We start from the raw sequence: 15,175 nt of genomic DNA, 5'->3' as shown, positions 1-15,175 counted from the left end.
TCTAATGTGATAACGTGCAATTGTGAACAGGGGTGACGACGATATTATGTCCACATTGGCGCTTACCCCCCCCCCCCCCCCCAAAAAAAAAGAAAACACAAAAAAAAAATCCCACAATAAAATGATCCGTTTCAGTGGGTACATTTAATATCCTATATCTTTGTTTATGGCCCTGAGCCCAACAATCCGTCCTTTATTTTAAGGAATATTTTTAATCAAAGGATACAAATCGACACCGTCTTTGAAGACACTCATACAATACTGAAATCTCCGGGGCTTATACTAATACAAACTGTTTCATGTGGAGATGTGGAAGCTTCTTGGTAAATACGAGTAAGATAGCTAAATAAATTGATCAAAACTTCCGTCATGTTCGTCGAAGTTCACAGGCCTGAATCCTGAGAAGCTTCGTCATTTTTGAAGAAACATCGAGGTCCACCCGTGTACACATTAGCGTGAGAGTAAAGGAGCTCTTAGCGAAGTTGGAATTTGATGAAGAGAAGGTGTAAACGTCGCAGTCTTGACACACTCACCCCCACATTGCACATGTTAGTTTCAATGACCTAAGTATTGTGTTGACGAGACGTTAAACCCGATTCCATTCCATTCTTCTACATAAAATACACAGGTTATTGAATCACATTCATATAACTATAAAGACTGTATTTATTGCAATATTTTACTATAAAATTACTATGTATTATAATTCTCTATCACGTTATACATAATATATAATTATATCAAAACTCTATATAAAGCCAGTATATCATATCTATATAATGATAGTCATGCACATCTATTAACAACAAAGGCGATACAATACAAATTTCATAATCAATTAGATATGTTTAAAGATTTCGTATGTTCATTAACAAACTAAACATTTTTTGATACATATTCATCCAAATACAACCTGTTAATAGACTTAAAATACACATATATATATAATTATATTATAATATTTCTTTGGAATTCCCGTATCCAGGAACATTATTACCACGATAACATCTTCGGGCACCCAATTTCTGATAATTTGATGGAATGAAATCATTTTCCAATTATGTATAATTCAAATTCCACGAGTAATATCTTCAAAATCCACTGGATGCACCAAGGACAATAAATTATAATCTTAATACATATTCATCCAAATACAACCTGTTAATAGACTTAAAATACACATATATATATAATTATATTATAATATTTCTTTGGAATTCCCGTATCCAGGAACATTATTACCACGATAACATCTTCGGGCACCCAATTTCTGATAATTTGATGGAATGAAATCATTTTCCAATTATGTATAATTCAAATTCCACGAGTAATATCTTCAAAATCCACTGGATGCACCAAGGACAATAAATTATAATCTTAAAGGACAAAGTAAATACACGATATCGGTCACTGATTCAACATTAATTGGCAACACTGTTCCGCGATCCTCGGGGGGTAAGCGCAATCAGTCGGGTTTATTTTGTATTTAAACTGGGCTGGTGAATTTGCTGGTGGCCTTTGACCCCGGGGTAATTTCTACCCCCTAACTTCCTTAGAAATGCAGCTCCAAACTATTGTTTCATACATCTATTAGTTGTGACGAGTGTCGTGTACGAGGCACGATATGCTCATTCTTTCTTTTAAAAAACACCACCAGTTATCCAACTTAGCAACAATAATTATTATCTTCAACAATATATTCTTAAAACTGTGGATAAAATACCTAAATATCAAAAGGATTGCGAAGTTGTTGTCCGGAAACAGACAGCATAATGGACATACAGGGAGTTAGTTATATAAACATTCATGTTCAATCAAAATTACAATAAACATACAATATATGATACATTTTGTTTGTTCTAAAGTGATAGTTATCATGCATTATATGCAATCTTCCACAAATAATGATAGACATAATATATAATGATCGAGGCATCTTTTAATGCCCTTTAAAAATCCAAGCAATACACAGTGTCTATATATAATAAACATACACAGCAGATCAATGTCAAAGGTCAAAACATATTGTAATGTTACAAGATGTATAATATTTAACATAAACTCAAATCTATACAATTATATCACATGACAATATATATTTCACTAAACTCAATATCGTTGTAACGTATAGTAGTATATTTATCTCGTTATTTAATATATAATAATTATGTATGTACAGTTTATCTTATTGGCATATGAATACACTATATGTCCTTTTATCACAGCTATTAGTTCATTTAACTGGTCACTGTCTCAGTACAACCACTGAGAAAAAAACAAACAACGAGGAACGGTAACTCCGTTATTGTTAAAGCCACAAATGTCCCTTCTTTGTATAAACTAGCGGTTCTTCATAAAACCTATACAATGGGAATGTTTATAGACGACAGACGAAAATAAATCTACATTTGATTCTTTTTCAAAATAACCACTCAAAAGAAACTTACGACCTTAGTATTGTTGAAGAGCTTGATGCAAGCAGATCAAACGAATTAGCTGACAACTCGCTTTGTAATACGTATAAATCGTTCTGTCTGGATTTTCCAGTTTTCAGACAGCAATTAACACCAATTTTCATACTTTCTAGTCCATACTTGGAACAACCAACATCATTAACACCTTTAGCCGACATGTTTCAACGTTCGATCCAGATCACTTGGTGATCGAACAAGTCTGGGTGCTTTGGGCCGAACAGATTTATCTCCCCTGAATGTGGGCGACAGCGGCACCTCCGTGGAATCCAACGTCACCTTTGGCCTGTGCCCCAATATCTCCAATATGGCGTCGACGGTCGTGTACAAATCGTTTTCAAAATTATGCATTCGCCTATAAAAGATAAAAATACTCTATTAGTTAAACAAAGAGTTTGTGATGAATTGTGCATCTTTGTAGAATGCAGTGACCTAACCAATCAATAAAAATAAAACCCAAGGAGAGAACACAACGTTTTCTAAAGTAATAATCCATGCAACCATTAAGGTAACATAAATACTTTCAGTCCTAAATATGTACGCATTGTACCGTAAGCAAATTGTCCACGGTTCCAGAGAGGATTTAATCATAGATTTAATTTTTAAAACCCAGCCAATTACTTGTTTTTGATTTGGATGATTCATTACACGCGTGGGCCTATACTTCGAAAAACGATATCTTGAACAATGAAAATTAATGAACTGCGTAAAATATCCAAATGTCGTGTTTGAACTTATTCAATCATCTTGATAATAAGATCAGATCAAATGTCCCTTTAAAGGGCCAGTCTCGATTATATTTTTGAGAATGAAACTGCTTAATTTTATGTGAAAAGCCTGTAAAATCCTCTACCTTAGGGCCGAGCAACTAACTCAATATACGTGATGGAAATAGAGACCTGTATTTTACGGTGTCTGGATAAAACCAGACTTTTATTTTCAAAAAATAACGTATAGGTGAAATTTTCCGTTCGTTATCAAGTACAGCAGACGCATCACGCACGGTTTGGACCTCTAAAGGAACGGTAATAGATTACCCAAAGATAAAATTGACCCGAAATAAACGCTTTTGAACTTCACGTCCACACGACTCAATATTTTGAGCTGGAATTTTCAGACACGGTAAATACAGCGCATTGATCTATATTTTGGCGTTTAAATTTCATACGTACACGGATTTATATTTCTGAGACTCTGTTAAAATCGGGATGGTTCCTTTAAAAATATATTATGTAACCAAAGAAAAAAACAATGAAATATTTGCTAAAAAAAAATCTGCTTGGCCCAAGTGTGAGCTGGGGGTGGGGGACAAATTACAGGACATGTATACACTTTTGAGTTGTCTGGCCTGGACCCGCGTTTGAATAATGTTTAGGAACAATGAAAAGCCAGGCTTTATGGGGTTTATTCATGTACTTCACGTTCGTTTATTGCGCTAACAAGCCATTTTATGTGTGCTACTACAATAACCTTCCACAGGACTACTATTTCAAACATAAAACCCGGGGCAACGACATAAAAAGATTAGTGACTGACTTACTCATATAAACTCTCGAGTTTATGATCAATATCGGCCAAGGAATGAATACTGCCCTTTTCTGTATGCTGTCGGATTTCGTAATCGATATTATGCGGGAACTTCCATATTTGGCCGGCACTGGATGATGATTTTGGAGTATAAGTAGTTCCGCTTGAGGCTATTGGTGATAATCCTGGTTGTCCAATTAAGCTGTCTGACGTAATATCCTTTTTAGGAAGCCCATGAGATGTTCTGGGTAGAAGTGGTCTGGTTTCTCTACTTGTGCCTTGCTTATCTTTCTTCGTCTTACCAGAAACAGCACTGATAAGGTTAGACATGGCACCTATTTATAATAGAAAATACAGTTAATGATGTTAGATCAATGCTGGTTATAGATTATTTTTTGTCATTACACGTATACCTGTGTTAGCATTCTAGTGTTAGAAAATACTACCTAATGTCAAACTTTATACACGTCCATAAGATGTTTTGTTATTAAAAAAAAAGAAATCCAATCAATCAACCAAGGACATCTAAAAATTTGAATAAAAATCAAATTTATATATGGGACTCTTAACAACACGTTCGTTTGCGACACAAAAAAGCATTCCCTGCTTAATTGGAAATTCAACATTTTTGCAAATAACAACTGTTTCAAAAATTGAAATTCAACGTAATTAAATGAAATGAAATAGGGTTTAACGTCTTACTGTTCTGCACAAGCTGGGCTAATAAATACAGAAATGAAATGACATGAAATGGGGCTTAACATCCTACTGTTCTGCCCTGGCTGGGCGAATGAAGGCTGGCATCACACCATTCAGTGTGCTTTGAGGGGAACTTTGCAGGGATAGCGGCGCCATGGTCTACTCATATATCGAATTCTACTGTCAAGGGTTCTTTTACGTGCACGGTACCCCGGGTTTTCGTTCCATCCGAAAGACTATACATTGTCCCTTGCCAGGCCCACTGTGCTGCACCAGTGACAAGGGGAACCACGCCGGAATATCCAGATGAACTTTGTCGGCCAACACTGGGATCGAACACGGGACCTCCAGGCTAGCGAACCAACGTCTTACTCACTGCGCCATAGCGGCTCAACTAATGGAAACGGTCATACGCCATGCAGTGTGCTATGAGTGGCACTTTGCCCGGACAAGGGAGCTACGGTGGCTAAGTGGGTAAGACGCTGGCTCGCTAACCTGGAGGTCGCGTGTTCGATCCCTGCATTGACCGAGAAACTTCATCGGGATTTTCTGTTATGGTTTCCCCTTGTCAGTGGTGCAGGACAGAGGGCCTGACAAGTACAGCTGTCCAGTCGTTCGGATGGGACGAAAAACCCAAGGTCCCGTGTATACATTGGAGTGCACGTAAAAGATCCCTTGGTAGTTGGAATTTGATATAAGAGTAGGCCACAGGGCCCCTGTCCGGGCAAAATGCCCCTCATAGCACACTGTATGGCATATGCCGGTCTTCATTCACTCGGCAAACCTCAACAGATTCCAGTACCCTACATCTAATCTCGGCTGTATGATAAAGTCCGCCATTAGAACTACTTTCAAGTTCCCGGATTACAATGTCGTTGTCCATGACGACCAATGACGTCATTGATGACGACGTATTTGAAGAATGTTTTATCTTACAAGTTTTTCTTTCAAGTTTATCCGATTTTCTTTAGACAAGGACAAATTTGCACTGAAAATTCTACACACACTTCGAACGACGCAATTTTGAGAACTTCTTTCTAAACGCGGGCAAGTTTCCCTTATAAGTAAACCGGTGCCGCATCGCAAATGTATAGGCGTAGGTACATATCACTTACTGTCATACAGCCGAGGCTAGATGTAGGCTTACGGAATCTGCCGAGGTTTGCCGAGTGGGTCTTCATTAACCCAGTTGGAGCAGAACGGTAGGGCGTTAACCCCCATTTTATTTCATTTTGCCCGAACAACGGCGCTACACCCTACTCTTATTTCGAAACCCAACAAGTTGTCAAAGGTTATTTTACATGCACGCACACGTGTACACAGAACTTCGGTTTATCGTACCACCCGAATGACTGACTACACGCTTTTCCTGGCTAGGCCCTCCGCCCTGCGCCATTCATCACGTCGGAAAACACCGAGGAACTTTCTCGGCCAACACTGTATACTCACCACGGCTCCCAATTGTAATTAATATGGTTTTGAATGATGCTAATGGTTTCGAAATAAACACTCATATATACATTATCTTTTGTAGCAAATAATTTAGGCAATCTCACCAGCTATTGACGTTTGAGAACTTTTTCGGGGCATTTCTGATTTTCGTGCAAAATCGTCATCTCCAACGTCTTCTGTGGTAGCGGCAGCTGATAGTTCGAGAATACCCACGCCTTCATCTTCACTTCCAGAAAGGTCTAGAAGATCTCGATCTCGATCTCTACCTTCAGAACCCATAGCTCGTCTCTGTCTCAGTCCTCTACTACTAACTGATAAATTGAAAGGTCGAAGAATTATAAATCTCTGAGAAGTTTGAAATATTTGTTACGGTGATCGATGAAATTGCAAATTACCGATATTGTTCTCGGTATATTAAAGATACATTATTGGAGATTAGATAAAGAGTTGACAGTTCTCGCTATAATATATAGTTACAAAATACTTAACGTAAATAGAATACGTTGATTATTTCAGTCAAATTGCTCCACTTTGAACCGCGATATTAGCTTTTGAATTTTAGGCTAGCCTCGATCATCATTACTAAAGTCGGTACGATAAAAACAAAGTCTCGATTATCCAGTTTTACGTTTAATTTCTTTTCAAAAAATATAATTCAATCCGTTATATATCGCCGACTAGCGATTACACCGAGAGTTGATTATGGTTTGGATAAGTTAATGGATGTCTAATTAAATAATTTAGATAACATTTCAGGCTTAAAGAAAGACCTGCAATAAACACATTTAGCTCTTGCATAATGTGTGTTTAATTCGGTCCGTCGTATCGAGAAGAATTGTTCGAAATGGGTTCTTAGTGATTGTGTATATAAAAATTACTTATTAATCTCAATAAAATTAGTACCATCATCCTATGGCTATAACATTTGAAGTCTATAAACACAAAATTACAAATCGGTGTAATATGTGCAAAGTAGTAACAGTTGTTCCGGGAAAAGTAAGCATACGCGGTTCCGTTCACGACGCCCACCAGTAATATACATGTATAGGTAAACTATGCTGGGGCCTGGGGTATAAATGATAAATGGAAAACATAAATAACCTTTGATATAGACAACCAGGAAGAAACAAATAGACGTGCTAGGCTATGAAAGAAAGGGGAGCATGTTTGACTGAACATATCTTAAATAATGATCCAAATATTGTGTTGTGGATAAATGGAAAGAATAAATGGCCTTTGATATGGAAAACCAGGAAGAAAAAAGTACAAGTGTTATATCTGGTTTATGTAAATATAAATAGGAATGAATTACCATCGGAGTCTGTAGGTCGTCGCTTGCATTGTAAGCGTGGTCGTCGTTGTCGTATAAACCGTAAAGTTTCATCTTCCATCTTGGCTTTTACTTTTCGCTCTAGCAACGTGCCCTATAAAATAGAATACATGAGAAGTGTTGGTTTTAACTGGTGATATTTCCACATTTATTTTCTCCAAATCTCCCAATATCCTCTCGCTTTACTGAAAATGAACAATAAACAAAAATCTCCATCCATCTATTTTGATTAGATTCTATAGAATTTGCAAAAAAAACCCCTGGTCCTTTAACATTTTCCATAATTAAACTAATATTAGTATTACTCAGTCTCATTTGTAAAAAAAACAATAAATAATACTGATCCTATAATCAGTGACGTAATTTGTGAGAAGTCCATTAAATTTTAAAGAAATAATTGATTACCATCTGGATGCACAAGATGCAGAAATGAAGCTAACTATACTTGTGATTTGTGTCAGAAAAGTGCAAAAATATTATTCCAGAATGGTGTAACCATGGTGTAACCATTAACAGACATTTTATATATTTTATAAAAAGCAGTAATTCTATTCCGTAGAATTGTAACCTGAATATTTTATAGAGAGTTAGAGAAGAATACAGTGTATACTACATGGACAGCTAACACAAAATAGTAAGTAGAATAACGTTCAGAGAATAGTGTTTAATCATTTTGTCGTTGATCTTTAAATTGTATTAATAACCTGTTTTTTTTTTAAAACCAAAAAAGTCTACCATGATCGCCACCACCTCCTCAAATATTACAGCCCCCAGGGCATTTAATGGTTTTATTTGACGTCTGATATGACTGACATAATTTATCAGAACATAGCTACATTAATTTTCTGTTGGTTTAGACGGATATACATCGACTTAAGTAAAATATTATACTCTTCAAAAAAGTAGGGGATATTGAAATGCAAATACCTATGCAGGTTGTGATATGATAAATAGTCATGGACATTTGACATGCTTTGAGAGTATGTTCACAGATGAAGAACTTATCGACCCAACAGAACCACTGAGCTGCATGTGCGACACGCAATGGCGCCGTGAGAGGGGTTCATTGTCAAATTTGACACTTCAAGAAAGGGATGATGAAAACTGCCGCCTGCTGGTTTATCTATCCATGTTAGCATTCCTATCGGTTCTTGCATAAGATTTACTGTTTAGCGTATCTTTGCTTTAGTGTGTTACGTTTAATTTGATCGGGAGACGTGTTCGTCGACGTCAACGGCAACCGACAACACTACAAGAATTGGCCGTGGAACTGCAAAAGGAGTGGATCAGATTGCCCCAAATCGTGATTGGACGGTTGATTAGGAGCATGACACGACGAATTGCTGAATGTCTGAGGATTGGTGGAGCAATTACTCATTATTAAGACAAAAATCAAAAAAGCCCATTTTCACTTTTGACAGTGTATCTCTTTGCGAGTGAAATGGGGCCGTCAGATAAGTCGCCCAAAATGAACTGTTTATGTTCATGTGTAGGGAATTGGCCTGTTATTAACATACACTGGTTACCTCTAATAAAAACAGTAGTGCATTTCCGCAGTTTTGTATTGTTTCTGAATATCCCCTACTTTTTTGGAAGAGTATATTTGTATTTTGAAAATGTCATTTGGATGTAAAACGCAAGGCGTTTGTTACACGAAACGATTTCAACAATAACTTCATAGATGTATAGATTTTACGGTGGTTAGTTATATCGAAAGCAAATACATAAGGTTTCAAGAAGAGTCATATCATTCATTCGCCACGACCCAATTCTAATGCCTCTGAAAACCACGATCATTTTTAAAATCTAGAATAGCAGTTATCAGCGATCTTGGCTTATAAGCAACGCCAAAAATGGTAAATATATACACGCCCTTTTCGATGATTCGTTCCGATGGTCGCACAGTGATTAAGGCGCTTATACACAAACCAGTATGTCTGCTGGTTGTCGATCCCGGCGTTGGCCTAGAAGGTTGTCTGAAAGTTTTTTAGCGTGGTTTTCCCTTTCCAGCTGCAGATGCATGTTGGCGTGCACGTAAAAGACCACTTGACACCCGAACCGAAAGTCGACAAGGATAGGCGGAAACGCCACAGTCCGGGACAAAAATTTCTTAGAGCACACTGCAGAGCTCATGCCCATCTTCATTAGACTGGTGGGTGCAGAAATGTAGAACGTTATACCACATTTCATTTCTATATTTCGTAGGTTACAGACTATAGTGGTGATACAGTAGCATGTCCGTGTATTATCAAGACAAGTAGAAGTAATTGCACCACTGACGTCATATTATTATACTCACCTCTGCCTGTAAACACCAAAAAGCAAAAAATTAATATTAAATCACAACTCGTACACAAATCGTAGTTACGCACAAACATTTTGTAAGATTTTAATGGCGACAAATTCAAGTCCATAAAACCATAAGTTACACACCCGAGAGCGTTTGCCCGTGCATTGCAGCTTCCGCTCCGCCATATTTCTAAAGCAACTTTATGAAGCAGTATTATGCGATAAATAAAATTGATTAAAGCGATAATTTCATATTTTTAAGTTATATTTGTAAAATGTATTAAAATAAAGCATTAAAATAGATGGTATCTATAAACAGTCCTACCTTGTTAAAGAATAATCCTATTAATCCTATAATTCACTATTGCCAGTTGAGAAATTGGCAAAAATATCATTTTCAACTTCAAATTCAAACGTTTGAAGATAACTATTCCATGGGGGGAATAGAAAAACAAGAGAGGTAATTATGTTTTGACTTTCTTAGAAAATATGAAATTCTCGCTTTAAAGGATGAATATTACAAACCTTTCTGAGATTGAAGGTAACTTGGAACAGCTGCATGAAACTCTCTGAGAATTCTGGATATGTTTGTAGTATTTCTTTGAAATCGTCCAACTCTATTTTATTAATATCACAGTAAGACAAAGCTCTAACACAATACATGGATTTTCCAACACCCACGCTGTTCTTAATATCTTCACCGAATATATCATCTTTACCTAAACAAGTGAATATTAAAACGAGAAGAGCTTAAAGAAAACATAAATATTGCATGAAATGGTTTAATTAAAACATTGACGCACAACCTTTCTTACATCTTATTCAAGTGGTGACACTGACATAAGCCTACAACAAATGGAATATTAGACCTAACTCAGGTATGCAGTCTCTCCAAATAACTCATAACTCGATCCCAAAAAGATCAGATATAAAATAAAAAAATAATATTTATCATCACAAATACATGTGACTTTTAGAAAATAACTCCAGGACAGAATTGAAATGGATTTCAGAAGATCAAGTGACTGATAATTTCGTGTTAACCTAAAAACATATTTTCTATTGGAAATCTTTTACTCGGGAAAATCATTCATAAAAAATTGATGGCTATGTTTGTGGGATAAAGAAAATAGCCTTTTGAGACAAAGATAAAACAGTAGACAATGTATGGCTGTAAATAAGTAATCTATAGATGTAAAAAATAAACTTAATGTGTTTCACAGTCTTCAGTTGGACAGACATAATTATTGATTTGGTTAATTAATAATGATATACTAGTATTTATATCCATGTTACATAATAAGATCTAATTGACATGTAATTTTTTTTCCTATGTAATCACTACGGCAAATTAGAATGTATTTTAAATAAATTTACATCAGTAAAAAGCTATTACAATTATTCTTGGTGCATGAGTAAGTATAATTTTGTGTATAATTTATATAACATTTTTGAGAATGCGGTGTTGTTTTGCGTACGTTAAACCAATTCTACAATACGGGTTTCTCGAACTTTTCTTTTCATGAATACTGGACATGTCGAATGGGCCTTGAATTTCGACATTTCCAGATATAACTGTATACGACTAAATATTCAATTTCCTTGTCTATTCGTGTTCTTTGTTTCTGGCGGTGCCATTAAAACTGCAATACAGAACTACATCAAAATTAGATATAATACACTTTTTACTTACCTAAAATAGCCATAACTATATCATCTTTTAATATTTCTAATGAACCACGAGCTATAAAGTATATTGCTGTTATTATATCTCCCGGATGAACCAACGTGTCCGCTGGAGGTGCGTGGGTAGATTTGAATTTTAGTGACAACGCTCGCAAACAACCTGCGAAGAATTAAAATTTAATTATAGAACTCGCATTTGCATGTTTTTTTAATACACGTTTTGAAATCAAGTGCTAGTGCAAAGGTGAGGTGGGCATATGCCTGGAGGAGCCAGGTTAACACATCCCTTCATTACATTTCAGGACGTGTATTACTTGGTCAGTGAGTCTGTTTAAATCGTGGGCAACTCTTCTATTAGACGCGAGAAAAGGAAAAATGACCAAACACGTCCCCGATTGTTGAAAATAAAACCCCCAATAACTAAGGAACAATAGCTGCAGGAAAAGTTAGATATCCAAACATGATAGGAAAATTTGACTAATCCGAACTAACAGATCTAAAATGTAAATACGCCTAATACTAAATTATCACACGAACAGCAGCTATTTAGGCACAGTCCCCTGATAAGTTCACGTACTATATTCTTCATTAAACTTTGTTTTATGCCTCTAAATACCGTATCGATGGCACTATGTAATTTTATTTCCCGATCCTAAAATATATATATTTACCTGGACTGGCTCCTTTAAAAGCTGGACAATTATTTAACAAATTACGGTTTAGGTGAAGACATATATCTGCCTGGAGACAATCGGGGAAACCTTTCAAAACCTAGACAACCAAAATGAAGAAAAAACAAAACAATTATAAATTTATGTTTGTTAGATAGAAAGCGACAGAAGATGAAAGCATCGACGATTCGTTTTAGATACAATGTCTGCTCTCTGATCACCTTTGACAAACCAGCCATAATGAAAAACTATAAGTTGACATTTAAACTATTTTAGTCCAGACAAACGACAATTACACATTGCGTACAAAATTAGTCTTTAAACACAAACATAAAGAACGAATTATGTGTAGTTTCTGATTTCTATTTTATCAGATCTCCCTTTTTGTTTTACCCGGGTAAGACAACCATGAGAATAATGTGGACAGTGGTTGCGGCTGTGTCCATTTTAACCTCGGATACAGTTGTTCGTTAACCCAACACAAGGTACAAAAACTAGTGTTGCTAACAATTAATTCTCTATCAGTGTAAATTTCGTTCTTGGTGTTGCTTTGTGTTTATGTGCCGTCTATGCAACCGATAATATGTCGTCTATGCAACCACAACAGATAAAACAAAGTAAAAACAAAAAAAAAATAATCGACAAATGGACATATCAGATATCTAGAAATTGACGAAATTTGAATGCCACGTGTTTAACAGTGTGATACCGAACAGTTAGGTTTAATAAATATCGTCGACAAATTGACTTGTTTTTAAAAAAAACCCAAAAAACAAAAAACAAAAATAAAATATCTTACTTAGGTTCGTTGAAATAGCGGAACCTGTTTTACTATGTTCAAATCTCATTTCTTTTAAGACACTGATGTCTATAGTCATGGAGACAATCTTGATTTAATAGACTTCGGGCGCCGGACAAAAGCAATTTAAAATCACAACCGAAACAAATTCACTCGAAATCAAAATTACATAGAGTCAAGTGAGGTAAAAATAAAAAAGAAAGTCCTATGTACACGTATTAGCTTTTCTTATCTATCAAATCTAAAATCAGAGCAGAGAAGCAATTTCCTTTTGACAAGAGATGTTGACGCTGTCTGTCGATTAATTGAGTCTTGTGCCTCTCAAGACGTGTGATTTATTAGCCCAACGATTTTCGGGATGGCCACAGAATACTGACAAGTTAATATTGACATAAGACGGCAAGCAGCGGAAACCCATGTCGACATAAAGGGACAAAGCTCTGATAAGGCACCAGACAATCTTCATGATTTAACGGCTAGAATAATTCTACCCAATAATTACATGGCAGCAATCCTGTTTTGTAATACTATGTTTTGCGTTTGAAATCCCTCATTGTTCTGTTTTCATTTCCGTTCAAATCCAACATTTTCACGCATTTCTGACTGACTTCAAGACTTTCTTTGTTTCCTTTATTACATTAAGATCAATATTGTTACAAACCGTTGTTTTATTTCTGGTTTAAAATTATTTATCTTCAGAATGCCATCCTAATTGAAATATATGTCTAAAAGCGATTTAATTTAAATGACGTTGTCTACTGGAAGATATTCATCAACTCGGCGCGCGCCAAACTTAGTAATTCTATTCAAAATAAAACTTGAATACCGCCGAGGACAGGGTTAAACATGAAATAAGCCTGTTCCCTAAAACTAACAACCCCCCCCCCCCCCAACGTACCCGGCCGTCGAAACCCAGCCATAACATATGGTCCAGATCGTTAAAAAGCATGAATATATTTAAACATAGAAATACTTTCCGGAGGCGCTTCAAATAATTTCTGTACACGTAAAACTAACTAAAAAAGGAAGACTATGGCGTACATAAAAAAAATCTGGAAGAAGCTACTTGCGTTAGATAAGAAAATACAACTCTCACCTTGGGGACAACACTTTGAAAAACTGATTAATCAGACAAAATAGCGAAATAATACTTACATTGTTCATATCGATACCGTTAGTATAGGTCCACGAATGTTGAAAGGATTCTTGCAAGCGGTTGGCTAAAGTTTTTGGTATTTGGTGAAATATTATGAATTCTTTGATACTCTGGACATTTTCATGGTATTCATCAGAACCTTGATATAATCTCAACATGATAGAAGATACGTTACCAAATATGGCAGCACTCAGTAAGGCTGAAATTAAAAGATTTTTGTCATTACCCGTTTATATAGAATCCTTTCTTTATCATGGACAATTAACCTAGGGTTTAAAAAGATACTACCAAGTTGTCAAAAAGTTCAATTAGAATTATATCCTGTAAGAGGTCACGTGACCTCCCGATGATATAAAACCTTTGACCGACCATGGGAAATTCAACTGCTGATCGGAGATTATTGGGAGCAGAAAGCACAGAACATTTCAACTTTATTTCAAATTTAATCAAACATTTATATGTCCACCTTACCATGACACGTGTCAAACTCTTGAAGCTACTCAAATTCTGCTGTCTTCACCGAGGGCCATACTATATACCGGAAAACACCGGAAAACAACCGGAAAAACCATTTTATACTGAATACCGGAAAACAACGGAAAAACACTAAATACCGGAAAACATCCTAAATACCGGAAAACACCCTAAATAGGTAACCCGGAGCCTGGTCCTCTGTGTGCGGTTTTGGACCAAGTGAGCGCCGATGAAGGAAGGTCAAGGTCATTACGATGTTCGTTTTACAAATAGCCCCCCCCCCCCCCAAAAAAAAAAAAAAAAATTAAAAAATATCCGATTTTTTTCCTCCAAAATTTTGTTGATGCCTATTATGTTTTGAATGTTTTAAAACACGCAATCAGTCTACCTCCGTCATTGACCATATTTTATTTTGTATTTTAATTTTAGTTTTCAGTAAATTTTAGTAGATTTCAGTGTTTCAGTATTTCAGTAGATTAAACACAGCCCTCTGAGGGCCCCGTTATATGCCGGTTGCGCCGGTCTCCTGATTCTTACCAGTAACGCTGGCATCAGGGTGGTACGAATTAGTGGAAGGCACGATTAGGCCAACTCCTCCCTAGGTAACAAAAATACGCATCA

The 15,175-nt window shown here is 36.1% G+C and overlaps 1 protein-coding gene across 2 annotated transcripts in view; it reads right to left on the bottom strand.

Annotated features, from left to right (window-relative positions):
- Positions 1 to 677: 677 nt before the first annotated feature.
- The window catches only part of LOC126815620 (potassium voltage-gated channel subfamily H member 6), a 190,476-nt gene continuing 175,978 nt past the window's right edge, over positions 678 to 15,175 (bottom strand). For both annotated transcript variants that reach the window (XM_050541349.2, XM_050541350.2), the window contains 8 exons: positions 14,080 to 14,279; positions 12,126 to 12,225; positions 11,462 to 11,614; positions 10,294 to 10,487; positions 7,462 to 7,573; positions 6,254 to 6,460; positions 4,012 to 4,333; positions 678 to 2,826 (listed from right to left, as the gene is read on the bottom strand). In XM_050541349.2, the coding sequence (XP_050397306.2) occupies positions 2,622 to 2,826; positions 4,012 to 4,333; positions 6,254 to 6,460; positions 7,462 to 7,573; positions 10,294 to 10,487; positions 11,462 to 11,614; positions 12,126 to 12,225; positions 14,080 to 14,279 (1,493 nt within the window). In that variant the 3' untranslated portion in view covers positions 678 to 2,621. The remainder of the gene's footprint in view (positions 2,827 to 4,011; positions 4,334 to 6,253; positions 6,461 to 7,461; positions 7,574 to 10,293; positions 10,488 to 11,461; positions 11,615 to 12,125; positions 12,226 to 14,079; positions 14,280 to 15,175) is intronic.

This window comes from Patella vulgata, chromosome 3 (assembly GCF_932274485.2).
Source record: "Patella vulgata chromosome 3, xgPatVulg1.2, whole genome shotgun sequence".
In the NCBI taxonomy this organism is placed as follows: domain Eukaryota; kingdom Metazoa; phylum Mollusca; class Gastropoda; family Patellidae; genus Patella; species Patella vulgata.
The sequence above is the reverse complement of the archived record's forward strand: the minus strand, read 5'-3'. Positions and strand labels throughout refer to the sequence as shown.